Here is a 23165-nt window from a genome sequence, read left to right as displayed (position 1 = left end):
TCATCCCGCTGACGTGGGATGTATCCGCGTGCAGAATTTCCAGGTGATACTATAATTTAGGCTTAGACCCCCATAGGCAGACTCAGGCAAAACTCAATATAGCGTGTGTCAACCTCGGTGCTGGGGGGAGACAAAGGCGGTCAGGAGTGCACAACTGTTGTGGCCTCACAAACCTCTCTGTGCGGCACGCCATCCTTCCGTAATAGGTGCCCGCTAAAGAGGGCTTTCCCTCTACAAACATCACAACTGGGCGCTGACAGAGAGACCTTTGTCTTCTCGGGGGGAACGCGTGGGCGTGCGTACACACACGAGTCGCACGCACGCGTGGGGGAGACAGCGCGGCCGTGAGGATGGGCGATTCTGGGCAATTTGTTCCATTATGCGAGCAGATTCCGGCTGGGCCCCCACACAGACGGATCCAATCGCTGGCCTTTCCTAATCTGGGTTCGGGAAGCGCAAACCCAGCGACCACAAGGTCAAAAGGCTGGCGCTCGCACCGCTTCACACGCGCGTGTGTGTGTGTGTGCCGCCACCACCATAGGCGTGTGTGTTCCACGACCACACGCGTGCAAGCGTGGCGGAATATCGACTCCCCCGACCGCACGGTACATAACCACGCACGCCGGGCAAACAGATTCCAATGTTTTTATGAACGCGTGTGCAAATACGTACCGACACAAAGGTGGATCGCGGCGTTCCAGTGCTCAAACGGGGTAGTGGCTGGAGCCTGTGTTCGGCCGCATTTCTCAGTCACTGGTGGAAATTACACATTTCTAAATTTTGATTTAAAGCTTTCGTGACTGCAGTAATTCATATTCTTAGCTCTTTCGGTAAAGTCACGTTGAAGGGAAACAATAAAATAATAAAATATATAAAACAATAAAAATTCTCACGACGTTTCGACCATAACGCAAACGGTCATCATCAGGTGTTTATTGTTTCCCTTCAATGTGACTTTACCGAAAGAGCAAAGAATACACATTTATGGTTTCTCGAAGTGAAGACCAAATGTTCGACTTCCCACCAAGTGGCGTAGCCTAAAATCGTGGTAATCAATTTACCAACCCTGGAAAGATGATTATAATTGATAATGGGTGGATCGATGTATTGATAGATGAAAGGATGGATGATGATTAATAAATTGGTGATTGACCGATGGATGGTGAAGATCACCATGCAATTGATGGATCAAACGAATTGAGAGATTACTGGAAGGAATGATAAATGGATGGACAGTAATTATGATATTGAATGGATTGATGCACAGACGGATGGATTAATGGGAGATGATGACGAATGGCGATGATGAGCTAAGTTGAACCTGGCAGGCATTTGAACTTATAATCATATTATTGGGAGGCGTACAACTCAAAAAGTTGATGATGATTAAAGGGCTTAACTGACAGCCATCAAATACCTCACCTCAGCTCACACAACCAACATTTCAGAACTGCATTTGGACAAACTTAATGAGAGCCCAGTTAAAGGGAGACAACTCAAACAGCTCTTATCTTGGAGGTACGTACCCAGACTGTGTGCTGTTTCCCATTTATTTCCCTTGCTTATCTCTACAGAGGTGGCTCCATTAAGCAGCAACGTGCACACTTAACAGAGACGCCAGACTACGCCACAGGCTATGCGTGTCATCGTGACAATATCGAGAAGTACGGGGAGCATAGAGCAGGAGGAAGAGCCTCCTCCCACTGCTGAGTGGGGCTTTGACAGAGTCAAAGGAGCATTGAGTGCTGTAACCGACAGTGCTGTAAGCTAGAGAGTGCCAAAGTTGCAGGTGTGGTTTTCGATCATTCATCGAACGCATTTCAGGCGATTCTGCAAGGCAGCTTTAAGCTGGCAAATGGACGCATTGGCGGTACACCGGGGCAGCATAACACAGCAGTCTAAAATATAAATTTTAATTCGTCTTCCGACTGCTTCGACATCGCGAGAACTGACTTTCGACGAACCCGGAAAGATTTCTCACCGGAGTTCCGAATCGTGGGAAAAGAAATTACTGCTTCAAATGTTGCTTTTTTATGTATATCGCGCACCGGTGTACTACAGATACGTTTAAATGTTGGAAACTTGGATTTAAGTCCTCGGGACTTATGTATCAGCAGACCCCTCGAATGCTCTAAAAGCACCCACCGAAGCCAAGTGGAAGAACAGCTGCATCTTGTATGCCGCCCAATGTTTTTAGAAAACAGATCTGTTGGGAACATTCCTTCAATTAGCGCGCGCACCCATTTTGCCACCACAATGCAATGCGCCGCTTCATTTGCATTCGGGCAAGTTCCACTGTTTATCCGTGAGCTTTCAACGCCGAATCATAACCAAGTCTACTCGAGTTTCAGCGATGATTTTTTTTCATCTTTCTCCCCCATCCACCCCCCCGCGTGCGTCACGGAGCACAATAGCGCACCTGTTACGGTTTCACGTCGGGACCGCCGTGTTGGGCTTGCTGCGCGAACCGTCTCAGCGGCCGGGCCCGCGGCGACGACGCGCCGTGGCGGAGCGTGAATCACGCAACAGAAAATCCCGCGTCTCGGGCCGCCATGGCCTGCGTTAGATCGGCCCGTGGTTAATAACGAAGGCTTCTCTGTGAGCCGATCCCTTTTGATGACATTTGCCCAACGGGACCATCTGCTTTGCCCGGATGACAAATGAAACCCGCTGCATTTTACCCCGAGATCACTGTTGCAGCAGTTACGTGCGCCAGTTTTGTACGGGGCGTGTGTTTTAAGTGCTGCGCTTTTTTTTTTTTACAAATATTGGTGGAACTCTTTTGAGAGAGGGTCGAGAGAAGGGATTTATGTAAAAAGGCCGACTGATCATTCGTAATGAGAATGAATCTGCTGATGAGACCCAGAGGGTCAAAACCGGTGCGGAGTTTGCTTGCTTGAACAAATGCTGCCGGATAATATTTGGTATAAAATATCAATAGAACAATGGACAATTTTATTTTTATGTTGAGACACAAAGCAGAGTTCTGCTTATAGGGTGGATACGTTTTCTCCTCGGTAAAGCAAAAGCACACAAGGTATTGTTCATTATTTGATTTTAGACATCCTTCATGTACCAACACGCGATGCAGAAGTCGCCGTTTCGACCTCACGGCACGGCAGGCAAAACAATGAACAGGCAAGTTTGTTAACCCCCCCCCCGCCGCGGTACAAATGGGTTACACTTCAATAAGTTGATCGGCGAGTTGTGTGTGGTGAGGGTAAAAGGTGGGTACTTGTGCCTCTTCTAAGGCACCTGGCCAGTGTGGAACAGGAGGCCAAAATGCGCACACAAAGAGGCCTCCACTAAAGTGTAGCTCCAGTGGATGCCTTTTTTCCAACAGTGCTGCGGGTCATCAATTTGCAGGGCTGCCCCTTTACCGTCTACTTGTCATACCGATAATAGTAATAATAAACATCACTACATGACACAGGGAGTAAACCGTGCGCGCAGTGCAAATCTCGCGCCGCACAAGCCCGGTGTTATTTTACCGCAATCCGCATTAACCCCGGCACAGTCAAACGCTCACGCAAGGCAGAGATGGCACTGTGCGGGCAGAAATCTCCATAGGGGCGACGGGGTCCCCCCCCCCCCCCCCCGTGCAGGGTCGCTCGCACGTTAACGTGGAGACAAACACAGCGCCGGCAGGGCGAGCACCTGCCGGCATTATTACAGGCAGGAGGAAATGCCTCATCGGAAGACATGCCAGCGGTGCATTTAGCATTTGCAAGGAGGCAAACCCGTCCGCCCGTCCACCCACCCACCTACACACGTCCATCCATTACGTACACCCACCCCCCCATGCATTCCTGAGGAGCTCTGGCCCAGAAACAAAAGAGGGCCCACAAACAGCAAGTGCTGTAAAATGAAAGGGATGCTTTTTGGTGTGGGGGATAAAAACCGCCCACCAGCCATGCCGGATATCCACCCCCCTCCCCACACACCCGGGGAGACAGCGGAAATGGGACTTCTCCCCTCCTGGCCCCAAGGCAAGCAGAGGAGATTGTGGGGTTTGAGGTTTTATTTTGGGTGGGGGGAGGAGGTAGGCTGCTCGGGCTTGAGGATGCCGTTCGCTCCTCCCACTGTTTTTATTTTCAGAGGTATTGTTTGTTCGCCCGTGTTGGCACACTTTAACGCTGTGTGGGGTTTTTTTTAATCACACGGAATGTTAATATTTATTTTTTCCCACCATGATTAGCAAGGATTAAGTGATATTAAAACCGCCCTTTCTCATCCCGCCAGCACACGGACCTACTTCAACCCTCACTGGCCGGACATCTGTGAAACTACTCGACATATGTGATTAGAGATGTATAGCTTATTAGATTCCTCCAGTATAAATAAAGATTCTGATTCTGATTAGTATGTTGAAGTATGGTATAATAATAAAATCACCAACATGGTGTGGGGGGAGGGTTTCATCCAGCGCAGGATTGAGAATGGCTAGAAGTTTTTTTGACCTTACTATTTTTTCAAATATAGATGAGAACACATATACGCTGGCCAAAGACATTTGTAACTGTTCAGAACAGTTAGTTTACTTGGACAGGACACGTCACTCTTAAGGGACGACGATCGCTAGTCAAGAATAAAAACGGGAGCGGAAGGTGAAGGGAAGGAACGTGATACATCCAGTCGTGGATGTATCATGTCTGATGATGATGATGACAATACGAATAGCTCAGACAAAGGTGGAAAATACAAATCAGTAAACGAATCAGGCAAGGAGATATGCTCTTATGAAAGCGACTGAAAGCAGCATTGAGATATTTTCCAGAAAAAAAGTATTTCTGGAGACAATTCACTTACACAGCAACAATACCAGTTGTCTATCACAATGCTGGATAACCCATTTACTGCTGTGCTGTACATGTTAATTCACACTCCGTCAATAAGGACTGGAGGTGCTCGATCCTGCATTCCAGGACATTAAAACACGGTACAAAGACAAAGACCCCCCCAATATAGCCTTAACAGACTGTTGGGGCAAGTGCTGTTAGCGAGCACCTTTGAAGTCCGGCACGGCACACGAGGGGATGGGTGGCCATCACCACGCCCGGCCACCTTTGTCTCCCCAATCGCGATGTCTACACATCGCTACCAGGTACTCATTTGATGCGGAGTCGACCGAGGGGAGGCCCAGGACCAGTTCAGATAATCATCACTGGTGTTGGTCGCGAGCGGGAATGGAGCCTGAGTCGCCAGTGCGTAGCGCAGCGCACTGACGGCTACACCACCGCTCCCCACATACGCATGCACAGGCACCCACAACCCAGGTATGTTCAGTACTTGCCATTACCACTCAACTGTTTGTGGCTGAACTACATTGGGACGTATTCGGCTGTCGGGACGAGTGCTGTTAGCAAGCACCTATTACGGATCACAGGCCAAGCCACCTTCATCTTCCCAGAGCCGATGCTTACACACGGCATCAGGTGCTTAATTTAAGGTCGAGTCGACCTAGGGATGACCCAGGACACACCGTGTGCTTGGTCGGGAATAAAAAGTCGCTTTATCCGCTCCATAAATACAAAGAGAAAGATCCCACGTGTAGCCTACACAGCCCGTTGGGGCGAGTGCTGTTAGCCAGCACATACACTTAACTTACATGCGAGCTTCCCTTCACACACACACACAAACTGGTCACGCACACACCAGTGAAACTACAATTAATTAATTAATCTATGCACATACAACAGCTTTGGTTCACACGTGTTTTACCTAAGCTGTACATGCGATAGTTGTACCACCTTGCATGCAATGTTCAGTGTAGAGAGCTGGAATGATGACCCCGATGCCTGTATATTTGGACTTTGCATGTTCTCCCTGTGGTCGTGTGGATATTTCTCTGGCTCCTCTGGTTTTTTCACTCCATATTTAGAATCAACGTGCGTTTAAAGTATTTGGCTGCTATACATTCCCACATTTTGCGACGCCACCTCGTTGAGCCGTCGTTTGTGGCCAGGTTGCTACTGAAAATAGCGATATAGTCCAGTGGGCCTTACCTGGTGAAATAATATAAACGAGTAAATTTTTTATCATTTAATCGTCGATTGATAGAAATGTAATAAGACTACATTTTCAGTGATTGATTCACTGGGCCAATTTAGAAATGACCCCCACCCCATATCCTACTCCTCCCAAAGGCAAGAAATCCAGCGTTTATGCCGACGACATTAACAAGCCCAGCCCATGATCTCCCTTCCAGCTGCACATAGTTTGGAATCGAGGTGTAAAAAAATATAAATTCAGATATTTAAAAAAATGCCAACCTTTTTCGTGTTCTCCGAAGAGCCGAGTAATCGATCTGATAATCGGTGGAGTCACCGATTATTTCAGTAATCAGATGCCCCCTGCTCTAATTCAGTCACAGAACGTGACTGCTGTTTATTGTAAACAAGTGGTTTGCCTTATTAATTGCATTGCTTCATTTCAGCACACATGACCGGATTGAACATAACGTGTACGCCCTGTCAGCCCCCTCCAGCAGAGCGTGGCACTGCTTTGGTTACAGATTGCGTTGTTTTAGAGTCGCATTACCAACACAGATCTCCCGATGGCACCGCAGCTCGCACACAACAGACTCTGCTGGGCTGGCTAGGCTACGGGGGGGAGGGGTGTCAGAGCTCCTCTGCTCTCTCAAGTTGAGACTCCAGCAGAGAGAGGGGGGAAAAATCCCATGACTGAGCTGATATAGAGATGCAGCGGAGAGAAGATGTAAATACATTTGCTAGATAAATTAGAAATGAACGGCAAGGATTTTTAAGAAGACCTGATGATGCAGCAATATGAGAAGGAAACTGGCACTATTTGGACACGTGTAGAATGGATAACAGGATAATTGAAAGTGTGTTATTCGGGAAAAATATAAGCAAACAGAAAGATAGGAAGACCTAACAGAGAATGGTTTGACGATGACATAACAAATTTGTGCCAGAAAGATTTTACACTCCTTAAGAAAAAAGTGGAAACAAATTACGAAATTTGTAGTCGACACCTATGGGCTATCTGCCAATGGATCGTGATGATGATCATAACCCCACTGATGGATGAAAGCCAACCCATATCACGTTAATCATGGGGTTGTTTGACCATACTTCATCGTGCTGGTCAATGCAGCTTCGCAAAGAGAGCGGATGGGGTGGGAGGACCGGTTCAGATTAAACTAAACTGAACATTTTTTTTTATTTTACCAGGTAAAGCCCACTGAACTGTACTGCTTTTCAGAAGGCGACCTGGTCACAAATGATAGCTCAACGAAGTGGCTTTTCACATAGAAATGTACAGCAGCCAAATACTGTAAACACGTGTTTCTAGATTTGGAGGGAAAAACCTAAAAACCAGGAGAAAAATCCACGCGACCACGGGGAGACATTCGTACTCCAAATATACAGGCATCAGGGTCGGGATCGAACCCATGGCCTCCTCCAGGCCAGGTAGTTCACATCTCGCCACCGTGGCAAGATGTTAACTACAACATCAACAGAGCACTCGCCGCTGATGTTTGCCATGGCTTAGGAATTGAACTCAGGGTCGCCAGGTTCATTGCCCAGTGTGCTAAACTAACTAGCCACCGCTCTCTCGCCCCTCCCCCCAGCACACAAAGCTAAAATTATGAAAACACTGCAAAGATAAAGACTATGAAACGAGTTGCAGTAGACTGTGGGCAAAACAACACCATGAATAACAACAGACAAATAATAAACAGACAAGGATAAGTTTCACTACTTATTTTGGTTCATTAGCCTATGACCTTCCGGTACAATGTTTTTCCGAGGCATTTGTTTAAGCAGATAAACTCTGGACCGGTATCAACTTCGGCAACATGCTGCCGATTACACAAATGCTGCCCGATGTTCTAGGTATGAGCCCTATATAAGCATTATTGGACACATTAAGTCCGGTACAGCAACGTTGTACAACATTTATTGCGAGTTGAATTAAATAACTTTTTTTGGTGTGACAATAAGCTGCTAAATATTGACATGTGTATACTTTTTTTATTGAACAGCGATACGGTATTATCATTAAGCTTTGCTGAAATGTACACTGCCTGTGAAAATGAATAAAGTTGCTCAAATACAATTTAGAAGAACCGAGGATACGCTACTTAAAGACAGTAAGTACTCTGTGATCCATTTGCAGCTATAAATGTCCACACGTGACAAGCCACTTCGTTGAGCTATCATTTGTGGCCAGGTCGCTTCTGGAAATTAAGTTAATACACATCAGTGGGCTTTGCCTACTGGTTTCGTTTTATTTTTTTATGTGTTTGGGTGATTTGTTTAGCTTTATTATTCTCTGCACCGCTGTCGTGTTTTTGCATTGTGTTTGTTATAACGTTCTAACCCGTCCCCACTGGACATCCGTGGAAAAAGAGCTTCATAGCTTATCGGATTCCTTCAAATTTTTATTTTTAGAACGCATCTACCCGCACACAAAGTTATGGGTCGCGTTATGGACGACTGCGTAAATCTGTGTCGTTGTTTCACCCTTTATGCAATAGGTACTGCGACTACACTTGCGACCAATACCACAACCAGTGCTTGTACCGTAAGCCTCGCATTCACACGTGTTGTGTACAGGTAAACAACTGCGTGTTGTGTACAGGTAAACAACCACGTGTTGTCCTCTCCGAGACCTGCGTAATGCTCCTGCGTTGCAACAGGCGATGTTGCTCTCGAATGGGTTATTTAAATAAGCATAGGATGTGACTCAACCGCGTGCATATGTTTGCACCGAGACTTTCGATGGACATTTAGAATGCACGTGGCGTGCTAAATCCCCCTTTGTACTTGCAGACCTTCCCCTCCGGAAAGGGGGGGTGGGTGTCAATTACCATTTGTATAAATGGTAATTTCGTTTGTTTTTTTCAATCGAGTGCTGTTCAACGCAAACGAGCAAATAATTAGAGTGCGAAACGGAGTTTATACGTGCAATGTAAAAATCCTAATTGGTATATAATTCGAGTTGGTGTATAAGAACACTGTGTGTGTGTATTTTGAAGTGTGTGTGTGTGTGTATGTAGAAGTGTGTGTGTGTACGTAGAAGTGTGTTTGTGTACGTAGAAGTGTGTTTGTGTATGTAGAAGTGTGTGTGTGTAGAAGTGTGTGTGTATGTAGAAGTGTGTGTATGTAGAAGTGTGTGTGTGTATGTAGAAGTGTGTTTGTATGTAGAAGTGTGTGTGTGTATGTAGAAGTGTGTGTGTGTATGTAGAAGTGTGTGTGTATGTAGAAGTGTGTGTGTGTATGTAGAAGTGTGTGTGTATGTAGAAGTGTGTCTGTGTGTTCGAGAGAGTGTGAGGGAGCGGTGGTTTAAGTGGTGAGCGCTACGAACCCTGCGACCCGAGTTCGATTCCCACTCATGGCCAACACCGATGGTGCCGATCATCTGAACCGGTCCCCGGGACCTCCCCTAGGTCGACTCAGCCCTCAAACGAGTACAGCACCCGGGTGCGGTGTGTAAACATCGCCACTTGGGGAGACAAAGGCGGCCGGGCGTGGTCGTTGGCCACCCAACCAACCTGGTGTCGGCCTTCAGTTCGGTGCTACTAGCTGACAACTTACCCCGACAGTCCTTCACAGGCTACACGGGGGGTCTGATAAAACCTCATCGCTGGGGGAGACAAAGGCGGCCCTATAACCACCACCGCCCTCGTGAAATTGGTCGGGGTGCTCGCTAACAGCACTTGCGTCCATGTTAGAGGCGGTAACGTGGGGGGGGGGGTGTTACTTTATTGAGAAGCGTACAGCGATTGTGGTGTATTTGTAGAGCGCGTGAATGTATGTTGGTACAGCGTGTTTGGAAACCATACGAGTACTGTGTGTATACAAGTCACCGTATGTGTATAAACAAAGACAAAGATCCCCCCCCCCCCCCCCCGTGTAGCCTTCACAGACTGTAGGGGCAAGTGCTGTTAGCGAGTAGCACCTATGAAGGCCGGCACGGAACAGGAGGGGGTGGGTTGACCAACACCACGCACGGCCGCCTTTGTCTCCCCAGTGGCGATGGTTTACGCGCCGCACCCAGGTGCTCAATTAAGGCTGAGTCGACCTAGGGGAGGGCCCAGGACCGGTTCAGATAATCGTCACCGCCGTTGTTGGCCGTGAGCGGCAATCGAACTCGGGTCGCCCGGGTTCACGGCACGGGGAGCGGTGGCGCAGCGGTTAGCGCGCCGCGCTATGAACCCGGTGACCCCCACGTGGAGCGGTGGCGCAGCGCAGCACCAACCGCCACACGGCACCAACCGCCACACGGCACGGGGAGCGGTGGCGCAGCGGTTAGTGCGCCACGCTATGAACCCGGCGACCCCGGTTCGACTCCCGCTCACGCCCTTAAACAATTAGGGCTGGCTGAAAGATTTGGGGAAAATATCTAATTGCGATTTTTCTGACAGATATTGCGATTTGATTTGCGATTAAATTTGTTTAAGTCAAGCTTCAGTTCAATATTCACTATGTAATCGATTTAAAACATGTGATGGGGCATTACCACGTGATACCATCAAAATGTGAACTGCTCTACATATGCTGATGCAAAGGTGAGAACTTAAAATAGATTAATTGCTTACAACATGTTTTTATTAAAATGTTTTAATTGAAATAAAACAATCAAACATAGAACAATTGTTAAGTTAAACAAAGTTGAAATAATAAAAATAAACAATTACAATAAGAAAGTAATAGGACTTTTCAAATCGAAAAAAAATCGCAGCCTTTGCGATTTGCCCTACCACCAACACACCGGGTGACGATTATCTGAACCGGTCCTGGGCCCTCCCCTAGGTCGACTCAGCCTCAAAATGAGTCCCCGGCGTGGTGTGTAGTATACATCGCCACTGGGGAGACAAAGGCGGCCGGGCGTGGTGCTGGCCACCCACCCCGTACCGGCCTCAACACAACAAAGACAAATATCCCCCGTGTAGCCTTAACAGAATGTTGGGGCCAAGTGCTGTGGGCGAGCACCTATAAAGGCCGGCACGGCACACGAGGTCGTGGGTGGCCAACACCACGCCCGGCCGCCTTTGTCTCCCCAGTGGCGATATTGTGGTATTATACACATGCACGGTATACGTAACGTATATACACCATGTATGCAGACAAACGTTGTTTGTTAGACAAAGGCGGTGACATCACGGGCATTATCTAAAGCGGAATGTGTATCGAGAACATACTGTGTGTGTGTAAATGTTGTCTGCAAGGAGATAGACACGGGGAGTAGAGCCACACGCCGTGGCTGTCGACTTTAGTCTCGAGACAAAGTAACTTGTCTAACTTGGTAAAACTCACAACGCCGACCGAAATGGTCCAGAGTGCAAGGTGGGTTTGAACTCGCTAAGCCACTGGCTGCCCTAACACCACAAAGCGTTATTATAATAAATATATGTACACCGTGCATACTACACTGTCCACAACATAGCCAGATTATCAACAAGCAAAGCCACAACTCCAGCGAATAATTGTTGCAGTTTTTTTTAAATCTTCGGGACCTTTTTTTGTTGATAGCTAAAAATATTAAAGCGATGGGACAAAACATTTAGAATAGCCTTTTTTACCTTTATTACAACACACAGGTGTTAAGGATGGCTCCAACAGCCAAATAACAGAAATACCATCGTATATAACAATTACACTATGTAAACACGATTTTGGTCCCTGGGTAGTATTATTTTCTAATTGCTTATGCCTTAAAAGTACAAAAAATGGCTATTATTCCCCACAAACTTTGTTTTTTGTGACCAGGACTTTATGTTAAGGAATTACACAAACGCACACGTTTTCTTGTTGAAAATAGGTACATTTATAAATATCACTGTCCTGCTCACAAAAGTAAAGTTTATGGGGAATGTCATTTTTTTGTACTTTTAAGGCATACGCAATTAGAAAATAACACTTACCACCCAGGAACAAACAAAACTATGTTTTTGTAATACAATTATAAGAACGTATTTGTTTGCACGTTTTTCCACACGTGTGGTGGTGAATGGAGACGTTGGTGCCTTGAAATCGGTGTATCCCACGTGGCGTCTGAACAATCTTAACACCTGTTTTTTTTAATTGCCTGAAGTGTGGAAAAAAAACACCTGTTCTTATTAATTATTGTCCCGTCTGATGATATTATTATACAATAGTACACAGCAAGTCACTGTTGTACTTGTGAGATTCCTCACCGGCTGTGATTTGTAACGAAGCCTGAGATTTGTTTGGCTAAACAACAACAGCAACAATAGCAATAACAATAAAATAGCCGTCAACAACATTGTCGGAGACACGGGTTTACCCGCACACAGCCTGCGAGGAATTTTTTTGTGATCAATGTCACTTGATTTTTGAACGCCTCCTCAAATGTGGCCATTAAATTTCAGTAGAGCAAAGTTGTTTTTTTTGTTCGTGAGCCCGTTCCATTAGGCAACGTTGTGTGTATATGTGTGTATGTGTGTGTGTGTCACAACGCCTTCGTATGCGTTTTGAGTTCCAATATTTCCTGCCGCACCGTGTAATAACAACTCGGTAGTCTGAGAAGTCACTGGCCAAATACCCCCCCCTCACACCACAACACCAATTGCAGGACCCTCCTCCTGAAAATGGTCCATAAATCGGTATCAAAAACAAAACCTCAATAGTTCACGAGCCACAATGCACTGTGTGGTGAATACGAGACGGTAGGTAGGGGGGGGGGGGTCCATAATACATAACGCCACGAAGTAGCAGTCCTGATGAAGAGTCACAGGTTGAAGACCCCTGCAATCGACCCATGTAAAGGACGATACGGTCCTCAATCACCGTCACACGTGCGCGTCTGTACGAACTTACCAGCATTGTTTGTGAAGCACGTTTGAGTGTGCTGATGAGCCCCAGAGTTGGACGAATCCGTTTATTCAAAGCAAATGCTGCAGGTTCACATTACCCCTCTCTGGCCAATACACCGATACAATCAATACAGTCGGCTATGATCTTTCAACTGCTGGATGAAGGCCCTCCCCTAAGACATCGACATATCTGACTGTTCTGCGGCGTAACAGTCCACTTAGTACCTGCACACAGATGGAAAACTAATTTATTTAGAACTGCTTTGTGTTTAGTTTGTTGTCTACCCCTCCCCCCCCAGCACACCTCCGATTAACACGGTTGTGTATGTACGGTGCGAAAGAAGTCCAACATATATACACACACACAAGGGCTGATTTCATCGCTTCATCTCATCCCCCGGTGAGCGTACCATGGGGAGATGCCGCTCCATTTCGTTTGCTAAAACTCTTGACAAATGTTCTTGACCATCACTTACTTGACTTCTCAGCTCGTTCACGACGACGATGCTGAGAAGTTCTCGGTGAATGTATATAAAGAAGGTTGATCACGGAATGTCTCTCCTCGCCCATGCAATACGAATAAAAAAAAATCCTAAACACGCGTGTTCAAAGTTCGAGCCAGACAACTCGCACTTGCCGATGAGCATTTTACTATCGGGCTTGACAGCTCGGCGCCACTCCACATTATTTCGGCGTCTCACCCCGAGTTACACACAGCTCTTCTCCGCGTGTCGCATCCATCGGCTCATGCCACCCACCGTCTTGTGGCCCATGTTCTAAGCGAGCTCCGGTAAGTTAAAGCCACGAGCCACAGTGATGCGAATGTGGCCATGCAACACGAACTTCAGAGTCGCATTATATAGTAAAATAAATTTAGTCAGTCCACCACGCTCATTCAAAGGAGGAAAAATGGGTAACATCTACACGAAATCTCTTTCTCTCACCGTCGGGAATAGACCTCGACATTGGCATCTAGCTCCTGTACATGTGATCTAACTATAAGTATTTTTTTTATTTTACCAAGTAAGGGCCACTGAGATATGTCAGCGCTTTTTTCAGATGCGACCTGGCCCACACAAGCGATAGCTCAGCAAAGTGGCTCATCGTGTTGGAAATTTATAGCAGCCAAATTATTCTCTAAACGCGTGATGTTGATTATAAATGTGGAGGAGGGAAAACCGTAGGACCTGGAGAAAAATCCACGGGACCACGAGGAGAGAGACACAAACTTCAAATATACAGCAGCAGGCGTCTGGGTCGGGATCAAAGCCACGACCTCCTGTACACCAGGCGAAGTAGTTAACATCTCATAGCCACCGTGATGATGATGAGAGAGAGACACGCCAACTCCAAATATACAGCAGCAGGCGTCTGGGTCGGGATTGAACCCACGACCTCCTGTATACCTCGCGAAGTAGTTAACATCTCGCCATCGCACGCAAGAACAGAATTGAGTGAAATCCGAGTGTCTGTATCCTCCCAAGACACAGACGTTAACTCATTCAAAGCGGCGTCAACAATAGCATTTTTAAAAAGTCGCTAGACATAATCGCCAGGCAGACCCTTCTTAAAAGTCGCAAACATGTTAACGAGATAAGCCACCACGTCACCGCATATTAACCACAGTTAACCGATATAAGATCCTTGAAATGCACGAGGAATTGCTTAACGAGACAATTTAGAAATTATCGCCAAGCATTACACGGTTAACTGATATCTACAGTACCGCATGTTTTATATATGCCGTAAACCTGATATGAAACAGTAATCTGATGATGCCGACTCCTTAACACCCCACACACAAGACGTGTCCACAAGTCCGCAACAAGTCGCGTGAGCTTCTTGCCGCGTGCCAAAGGAGAGAAAACAACCCAACAACAAGAACAACAACATTGCAACAACACTGGCAGCAAATATTTCCTCCGGGACCCCCCCCCCCCGCCGAAGCGATCTCCACCACCACCACCACGTTCCACCACGTTCCTCCACCACCACGTTCCACCACCACCACGTTCCTCCACCACGTTCCACCACCACGTTCCACCACCACCACGTTCCACCACCACCACCACCACGTTCCACCACCACCACCACCACGTTCCACCACCACCACCACCACCACCACGTTCCACCACCACCACCACGTTCCACCACCACCACCACCACGTTCCACCACCACGTTCCACCACCACCACGTTCCACCACCACCACGTTCCACCACCACCACGTTCCTCCACCACCCCGGGTCTCACCTCCTCGCCATCAGCGCCGCATATCAGCGAGCAGCCGAGACGACGCGTGGGGGCGAGGGGGAGACGGCGTCGTTGTTGTTGTACTCCAGCGGCGGCCGACGAGAAGGCACCGCAGGCGAGGGCAAAAAGCGTCGCCAGCAACACGACGGGAACTTTGAGAGCGGCCATCAGATCCCACTTCAGCGTTGCGCGCCGCAAGCCCCTTGGTCGCCTGTGACAACTCCACCAGCACCAAGCACCACCACCACCACCACGACACCACGCACCCAGCCCCTCGCTCCCCGACTTGCACACCACCACCCCGTGGGCTTGATGCTCACTGAGAGGCGGGCGAGCGAGCGAGCTCACAAACTCTCAACCCACACGCGGTCTCCTCTCTCTCTCTGTGCTGTGTGCTGGTGGCTCCGTGCGTGAAAGTTCTGCGGCCGGCGAGAGAGTGGGGGGGGGGGGGTGTGGGGGTGGAGCCGTTGTGGTTGGGGGGAGGGGTGATGCCTGGGGGGAGGGGTGATGCCTGGGGGGTGATGCCTGGGGGGAGGGGTGATGCCTGGGGGGAGGGGTGATGTCTGGGGGGGGGGAGGGGTGATGCTGGGGGGGAGGTGATGCCTGGGGGTGGGGTGATGCCTGGGGGGAGGGGTGATGCCTGGGGGGAGGGGTGATGCCTGGGGGGAGGGGTGATGCCTGGGGGGAGGTGGTGCCTGGGGGGGTGGGGTGATGCCTGGGGGGAGGTGGTGCCTGGGGGGTAGGGTGATGCCTGGGGGGAGGTGGTGCCTGGGGGGAGGGGTGATGCCTGGGGGGAGGGGTGATGCCTGGGGGGTGGGGTGGTGCCTGGGGGGAGGGGTGATGCCTGGGGGGAGGGGTGATGCCTGGGGGAGGGGTGATGCCTGGGGGGTAGGGTGATGCCTGGGGGGTGGGGTGATGCCTGGGGGGAGGGGTGATGCCTGGGGGGTGATACCTGGGGGGAGGGAGGTGATGCCTAGTGGGGGGATGTGGGAGGGAGGTGTTTGGCCAGACGGAGGAGGAGGGGGCAAGGGAAGGAGTTGGGATGTTATAGAATTAGCAGAAGTAACGTATGAATAATGATACAGTGCCGTGGTGATCATACTACGACTGCAATTGTATTAAACCGGTATCAGCTTCACTTTGGGGCGGATGCGGATCTAGAAACTTTCCAAGTGCAGCCAGCGGTGAAGAAAATTATTTATTGATTATATATAATGTTATATCGGGCCCGATATAAATTAAACAGTCAACGTTGTTCCTCTATGTTATCCGGTAAACACAGTATCGATCAAATATGCCTTGCTTTCCGCCATGACCCATCCCGCCCCTCATTCATAGACATTTCGTTTAATTTATATGAATTAATCACTAAAATAACTTTTTTTAACCAGGTAAGGGGCCGTCCATAAATGACGTCACACATCTAGGGCGGGGGGGGGGGGTCAGACATTTGTGACGATGTGTGACGAGGGGGGTTGAGAAATGTGACGTCACATCAACATGCGCAACTTTAAATAAATATAGACAACACGTTCCACTTAATTAAATAGACTTTTAAAAAATGTTTTTTCCTACAACATCAGAGTGCAGCGCCACATTAAATACGCACTGCAATGGCAATAGTTTAAAGCGATTTGAAGCATGTTTTATTTTGGGGGGGCAGTGCTTTGTGACGTCATATTTGAGGGGGATCTGACTTTTTGTGACGTCGTGTGACAAAGGGGTGGGGGGGGTCGGGATCGAGGCCACGACCTCCTGCACACCAGGCGAGGGAGTTAACATCTCCTCGCCACCGTGATGATGATGATACTGGTGGCGTGGTAACGATGTGTAAGGACCGGTGGTGATAATGATGGTGTGTTGGGCGGTGTTCGTGGCGATGAAGATGAATTAGTACTGCGTCCATCATGTTAGCTGGTGCAGTTTCTTCTGAAGACGAATGTTAATAATAATACACGGAGTGGTCGAGGCAACACGTGTTAAACACAGGAAGATGTGGGGGCGGTAGTACCTTGTACACTACATTGCCATGTATCTTGCAATTTTGGGCAGTGGGTGCACGATCTTGCCGAAGGCTCTGCTGTCTATAAGTACCAGCTATGCTGTACTGGTTGCAAGTGGGATGCTGTAATTGTGTGTGGTTAGTCCATGGGCCAGAGTGGATGCTGTGCATCGTATTGGTATTACCCAACACAGCACAACGTTACTTATAGACGTTATTTACACGGCAATGGAAGGGGCCGTCCATAAATGACGTCACGCACGTTTGGGGGGGTCAGACATTTGTGACGATGTGTGACGAGGAGGGGAGGGTTTGAGAAATGTGACGTCACATCAAAATGCGCAACTTTAAATAAATATAGAATTGTTACAATAACACTCCTACAACATCAGAGTGCAGCACCACATTAAATACGCACTACAATGACAATAGTTTAAAGCGATTTGAAGCATGTTTTATTTTCAAAATGTAAATATGGTTGGGGGGGGGGGGAAGAGCTTTGTGACGTCATATTTGAGGTGGGGCCTGACTTTGTGACGCCGTGTGATGAGGGGGGGGGGTCAAAAACCGTCCAAAATCGCGTGACGTCATTTATGGACGGCCCCTAAAAATGGAACTACAGTACAAGTTTAAATACGTTTTTTTTGGGGGGGGGGGGGGTGGGACTGCTTTTAGTGTTTAGTTTGTGTGTTTTTACCCCACACCTCCAATGGGCACGGTTGGCTACATACGGTGCGAAAGACATTCAACGTGTGCCGTTCGTGGTGTCCTGGAGCACCGCGAACGCAGCAGTGTGGGAGCAAGCAAGAGCGGTAGGACTCCGATCCTTGCTACTCCTACCGAACTGCATATCCCATCGTTAGCCACCAAACGCCTGTCTCTTCAATATCCCCTTCACAATCCAAGCGTCATCGCTATTTTCCCATTGTGATGGTGGCTAAGATGATAATCACGACGATGATGTTTGTGGCAACGACCTAAAAACAAACAAACTGAAAGAGCGGTTCTGCACGATTGATGTGAAGGTGATTGTCACAGTGTGACTGTGTTTTAGTGGCTCGCGACGTGTGTCTGTATTTTCGCGGGTTGTACCGCGTGTTCTTCGGCGCGATGTCCGACGTTTCGCTCCGCGTGCTGGGAGCTACGTTCGAGGAACGTCGTAGCAACACTTCAGTGGCCGTGCCGATCGACACGCAGTGAAAGTGCAACTCAAGTAAGTAATATAAAAAAAATAACTTTTTTTTAAACACGCTTTTATGAAATGTACCCTACTAGTAATGGCAGAGCTCCACGACTCCAAGAAGTGGCCCCGAAGCTTGCCATAACGTAAGGGGCCCGTGGTCAATTAGACCGAAGCCGAAACATAACATATAAAAAATAATGTTACAAAAAAATATATATTTTTATGATAGTATATAGTATTGTCATCAGTATGACATAAGTATACCAAGTTTGCAGTCGATACCACATTGGGAAGTGGGTTAAAATTGAGTTACAAGATTTGAGGATACGACAACAAACCGAGTGAGTTTAAAGAAAGCGTGTAATAATTAAAACTCACCGCAGAGCTGATGTGCGGCAACAGCAGCTCGAATCTGCGCAGTTTTTACTTTCTAGCGAGTCACGCGGTGAATGGTTTGCATGGGAATCTGGATTTGAGTGGGGTTATGTGGTGTATAATCGAGTGCAGAGAGTTGGGGGTTTTTTATGGGAAAGATCTGGGGTACAACTGAGACCCCCCCCCGCCCCTAACCTCAACTCTATGAGGTCGTGGAAAAAAAGCTGAAATTCCTGACCACTTGTATTGGCAGTCTGACTCAAGGGCCCCGCATATTCCACACAGTCTGTGCTGGGCTGTACAACAATTATAAAAAAAAAGCCTACAACGGGTTTTTTTTGTTACAGCCCGGCATGTATTTCATTAGCGACGTTTCCATGGAACTGGGGGTTCCAGTGTTTCAAGTTACAACAAAATGAACTCCACAATAACGCAAACAAACACGACGGGGGGATTGGTGGCAACGTTCGTTTTCTCTCCCCGTAATGTATATTGTGCGCAATCATCTGTAAATAAATACTGTACACGTAAAATAGGAGCATGTGGCACAGAGCGGAGACTTTTAAGTAATAAAAAAATGTGTTGTAATGTTTAAGGCTTACTTGGGTGTCTCAGAGAGGCTCATGCCGTGGTAAGAGGACTGTTGAGACCTTGAGATTAAAATCCAACTTTCGGCCACCCATGATCAACAGATGTGAATTGATAGTCTCAGCTCCAGTTATCGCTGACTGCATAGAGACGCCATCATATGTGTCTGATGTGGAAATTAACATTTTCAATTTTGATTGACCACATGATTAAAGAGTATTTATTGCAGTTCGTTGCTACAGTAGGACAGGTGAATTGACTTCAGAGGTAGTTATGGGATGTCATCTTCTGGGTAAAATCCCATGACACGGGGTGACGCGCTGGTCTGCGAAAGCTCTGAGCGGACATGTCTTCATTGTGACTCGATACAGACGATACGCTTGGCATGGGAAAGAAAATAGTAAATCGAATGTTTTTATAGAAAAAAAACATCAACAAAATGTCCCCCTATACAGTATTATATACCCGATAATGCTCTGACAAAATGAGAAGTTATATTTATTTTGCTTTGTTAAGTTAAATTTCTTTAAAGGGCCGTCCATAAATGGCGTCACGCGATTTTTGACGATTTTTGACCCTCGTCACACGGCGTCACAAAAAGTCAGACCCCCCCTCAAATATGACGTCACAAAGCTCTGCCCCCCCCCCCCCAATATATATAAAACATGCTTCAAATCGCTTTAAACTATTGTCATTATAGTGCGTATTTAATGTGCTGCTGCACTCTGATGTTGTAGGAGAAAACATTTATTAAAAAGTCTATTTAATTAAGTAGAACGTGTTGTCTATATTTATTTAAAGTTGCGCATTTTGATGTGACGTCACATTTCTCAAACACCCCCCCCCCCTCGTCACACATCGTCACAAATATCTGACCCCCCCCCCCCCAGGTGCGTGACGTCATTTATGGACGGCCCCTAAGCGTAAACACAGCGGGAATAAGTCATTGCGTAGGACCACACCGTGGTAACTCACTAGATATTGACCCCGCAGAGCAGCGGATGACTCGTGGATGACACCTGACTGGGATTAGGGCACACCAACTTCCGATCGTGAGCCAGCCACGTTGCCCATCATCGAGTGGGAGAACGTGAATACTGTTGTTTCAAGGTGATCTTCTTACCTGCTCGTTACCTGACGATATGGAGTGGCGCCAGTGTATCTACAAACACGGATGAATGTTTCGCTTTAAAAAAAACAAAACATAAACATCCTGAAGATTCAAAAACATTCCTCCTTGTTTGGTTGACATTTGACTGATTCCATCAACTTCTTTGTTGTTATTCTTGAGCATGAAAGGTAACGGCTTTGCCACGGCTGAGAAGGGAATGTGTCAAGACACACACTTACGAAACGATTTTTTCTTTATTTTACCAGGCAAGGCACACTCAGGTATATAGGTCTTTTTTTAGAATAGATCTGGCCACAAATTATATCTCAACGAAGTGGCTTATCATGTGGAAATGTATAGCAGCCAACTACTCTCAACGCGTGATGTTTATTCTAAACGTGGAGGGCAAAACCGGAGGACTCTGAGAAAAGTTCACGCGACCAAGAGGGAGAGAAAAAGAGATGACACCGCAAACTCCAAATAAACTCGCATCAGGGTCGGGATCGTACCCACGACCTCCTGCATAGCCAGGCTAGGTAGTTAACATCTCCTAGCCACCGGGGCACTGCTGGGTGGACAGAGCCAGGAGGGGAGATTTAAGAAACGTGCCCCTTGTTTGAACTGCTGCTCCATGAGGTCGGACCTGCGACGTCTGGATTGCAAGTCCAGTGTGCTGACCATTTAGACGGCATCCTCATGGTGCAATGTTTTTATATTCCCCACATATTCTTGTCTTTTTACATGGGAGTGCAGTAATCACCCTGGACCTATTGCGCTGTTTCTGTAACTTAATTTTTGCCACGAATGCTTTTCCAACGTAATTTGTCCGCGTCAGCTCACATTACAGAAAATATATTTTTCTGAACTCTGCATTGTTTACGTTTGTGCACCGTTTAGTATTTCTTTCCCAAACACAGTTGTTTTTGCTTTGATTTCGAATCGCTTGCTTTTGTTCCGATTAAATTTTATTAATCGTCGTCCACTACTTTACTTCTTTAGTTTAATGCGTTTAAATTTAGATTTAAAATTTAAACGCATTAATGCGTTTGTCATGTTTGTCACCCAGCTCCCCTCTTACAAATGGTGTTGTAAACTCTCACACGGTGAAACAAAACACACTTCAGGCTGCCTGCAACACGTTTATGTGCATGAATGGTGACGGATGAACCGGCTGCGAATTCTGCCCAAGAGCCGTCGTTGACTTCATCAAGATCCTCCCCACCCAGCGCGAGTCTTGGGCTGATGTTCGTTGCAACCCCCGGTCCTATTAAAAACTTTACTATCTTTTTTTATTTCACCATGGAAGGCGCCACTGAGCTCCATAGCTCATTTTTCAGAAGCGACCTGGCTATCCACAAATGATATCCCAAACGCAGTGGCTTATCATCACGTGGAAATGTATAGCAGCCAAAAACTCTAAACACTTGACGAGTCTAAATGTGGAGGGGAAAAGCCGGAAGACCCGGAGAAAAATTCACGCGATCACGGGGAGCGAGAGAGAGACACACAAACTCCAAATATATAGCAGCAGGCGTCCGGGTCGGGATCGAACCCACGACCTCCTGTATACCAGGAGAGGTAGTTGACATCTCGCCACCGCAGCGTCCACGCGAACTGATGATGGGCAATAGGGGCTTTGCACGACGTTGACATGACACATGACGTCGCGAATGGACTCTGGCAGAGACAAGGCAGCGAGCGGCAGCCTAGGGGCACATTCCGTCAAAGATACGGGAACCATGTGAACACGGCAAACAAACCCACGGCCTCAATATACCACCAGTACGAGGAGCCCCCACGTGTGGAACAATGATGGCAAGGGTGCCCAGATATTGATATAGAAAAAATCAACAAAGGTAAGGATCCAATGTATAGCCTCATAAGTTGGGGGAATGAACTGGTGTCTCTGGGTTCGTAGCACTAACCACATACATTGACATGCACAAAGTACACATTCAATCTGTTTGTAGCAAGTGAGGTTGCATGCATCTCCGATGAGCACGGCTAGCTACGTACGGTGCGAAAAAAATGCATGCATTTGAATAAGGTGATTTCCTGTTACTTAAACATGCAACCCCAGCAAATCAGACCGCTTTTATAACACACACACACGTGCACCCAGGGCGCATGGGTTTGTGTCGGTTGATTAGATTCACCCCCCCCCGTAAACAATGGTAGGCATGCAACGTTGGCCCAACGTTGCATGTCTACTGGGACAATTGTGTACATACGTTTGTAATGATAATAGAGCCTGCATGCGGTGTGAGTGCACTAGTGGCCACGAGAGGTAATGACAGGGGAGTCAGCCTGCAGTGCGAGTGCACTAGTGGCCACGGGAGGTAATGACAAGGGAGTCAGCTTGCAGTGCGAGTGGACTGGTGGCCATGGGAGGTAATGACAGGGGAGTCAGCCTGCAGTGCGAGTGGACTAGTGGCCACAGGAGATAATGACAGGGGAGTCAGCCTGCAGTGCGAATGGACTGGTGGCTACTGGAGGTAATGACAGGGGAGTCAGCCTGCAGTACAAGTGAACTAGTGGCCACGGGAGGTAATGACAGGGGAGTCAGCCTGCAGTGCGAGTGCACTAGTGGCCACGGGAGGTAATGACAAGGGCATCAGTTGTGAGTGCGAAGGGACTAGTGGCCACGGGAGGTAATGACGGGGAGTCAGCCTACAGTGCGAGTGAACTGGTGGCCACGGGAGGTAGTGACAGGGGTATGAGCCGTGAGTGCCAAGGGGCCGGTGGCTACGGGAATGATCGAGAAGGCAGCGTGGTCAGGTGAGGGAAGAGGACGGTGGAGTCTGTCGGTGGAGCGAGTGTCCAGAGTCAGCGAGAATGATCGAGAA

At 47.8% G+C, this 23165-nt stretch overlaps 1 protein-coding gene across 1 annotated transcript in view; it reads right to left on the bottom strand.

The window, feature by feature from the left end:
* Nucleotides 1–15492, bottom strand: part of IL17RD (interleukin 17 receptor D) — a 91366-nt gene extending 75874 nt beyond the window's left edge. The window contains exon 1 of the mRNA XM_032966670.2: nucleotides 15061–15492. Coding sequence (XP_032822561.2) covers nucleotides 15061–15228 — 168 coding nt within the window. The 5' untranslated portion in view covers nucleotides 15229–15492. The remainder of the gene's footprint in view (nucleotides 1–15060) is intronic.
* Nucleotides 15493–23165: the final 7673 nt, after the last annotated feature.

This window comes from Petromyzon marinus, chromosome 36 (assembly GCF_048934315.1).
Source record: "Petromyzon marinus isolate PM22_M1 ecotype Great Lakes invasive population chromosome 36, UKy_Petmar_22M1.pri1.0, whole genome shotgun sequence".
Taxonomy (NCBI): domain Eukaryota; kingdom Metazoa; phylum Chordata; class Hyperoartia; order Petromyzontiformes; family Petromyzontidae; genus Petromyzon; species Petromyzon marinus.
The sequence above is the reverse complement of the archived record's forward strand: the minus strand, read 5'-3'. Positions and strand labels throughout refer to the sequence as shown.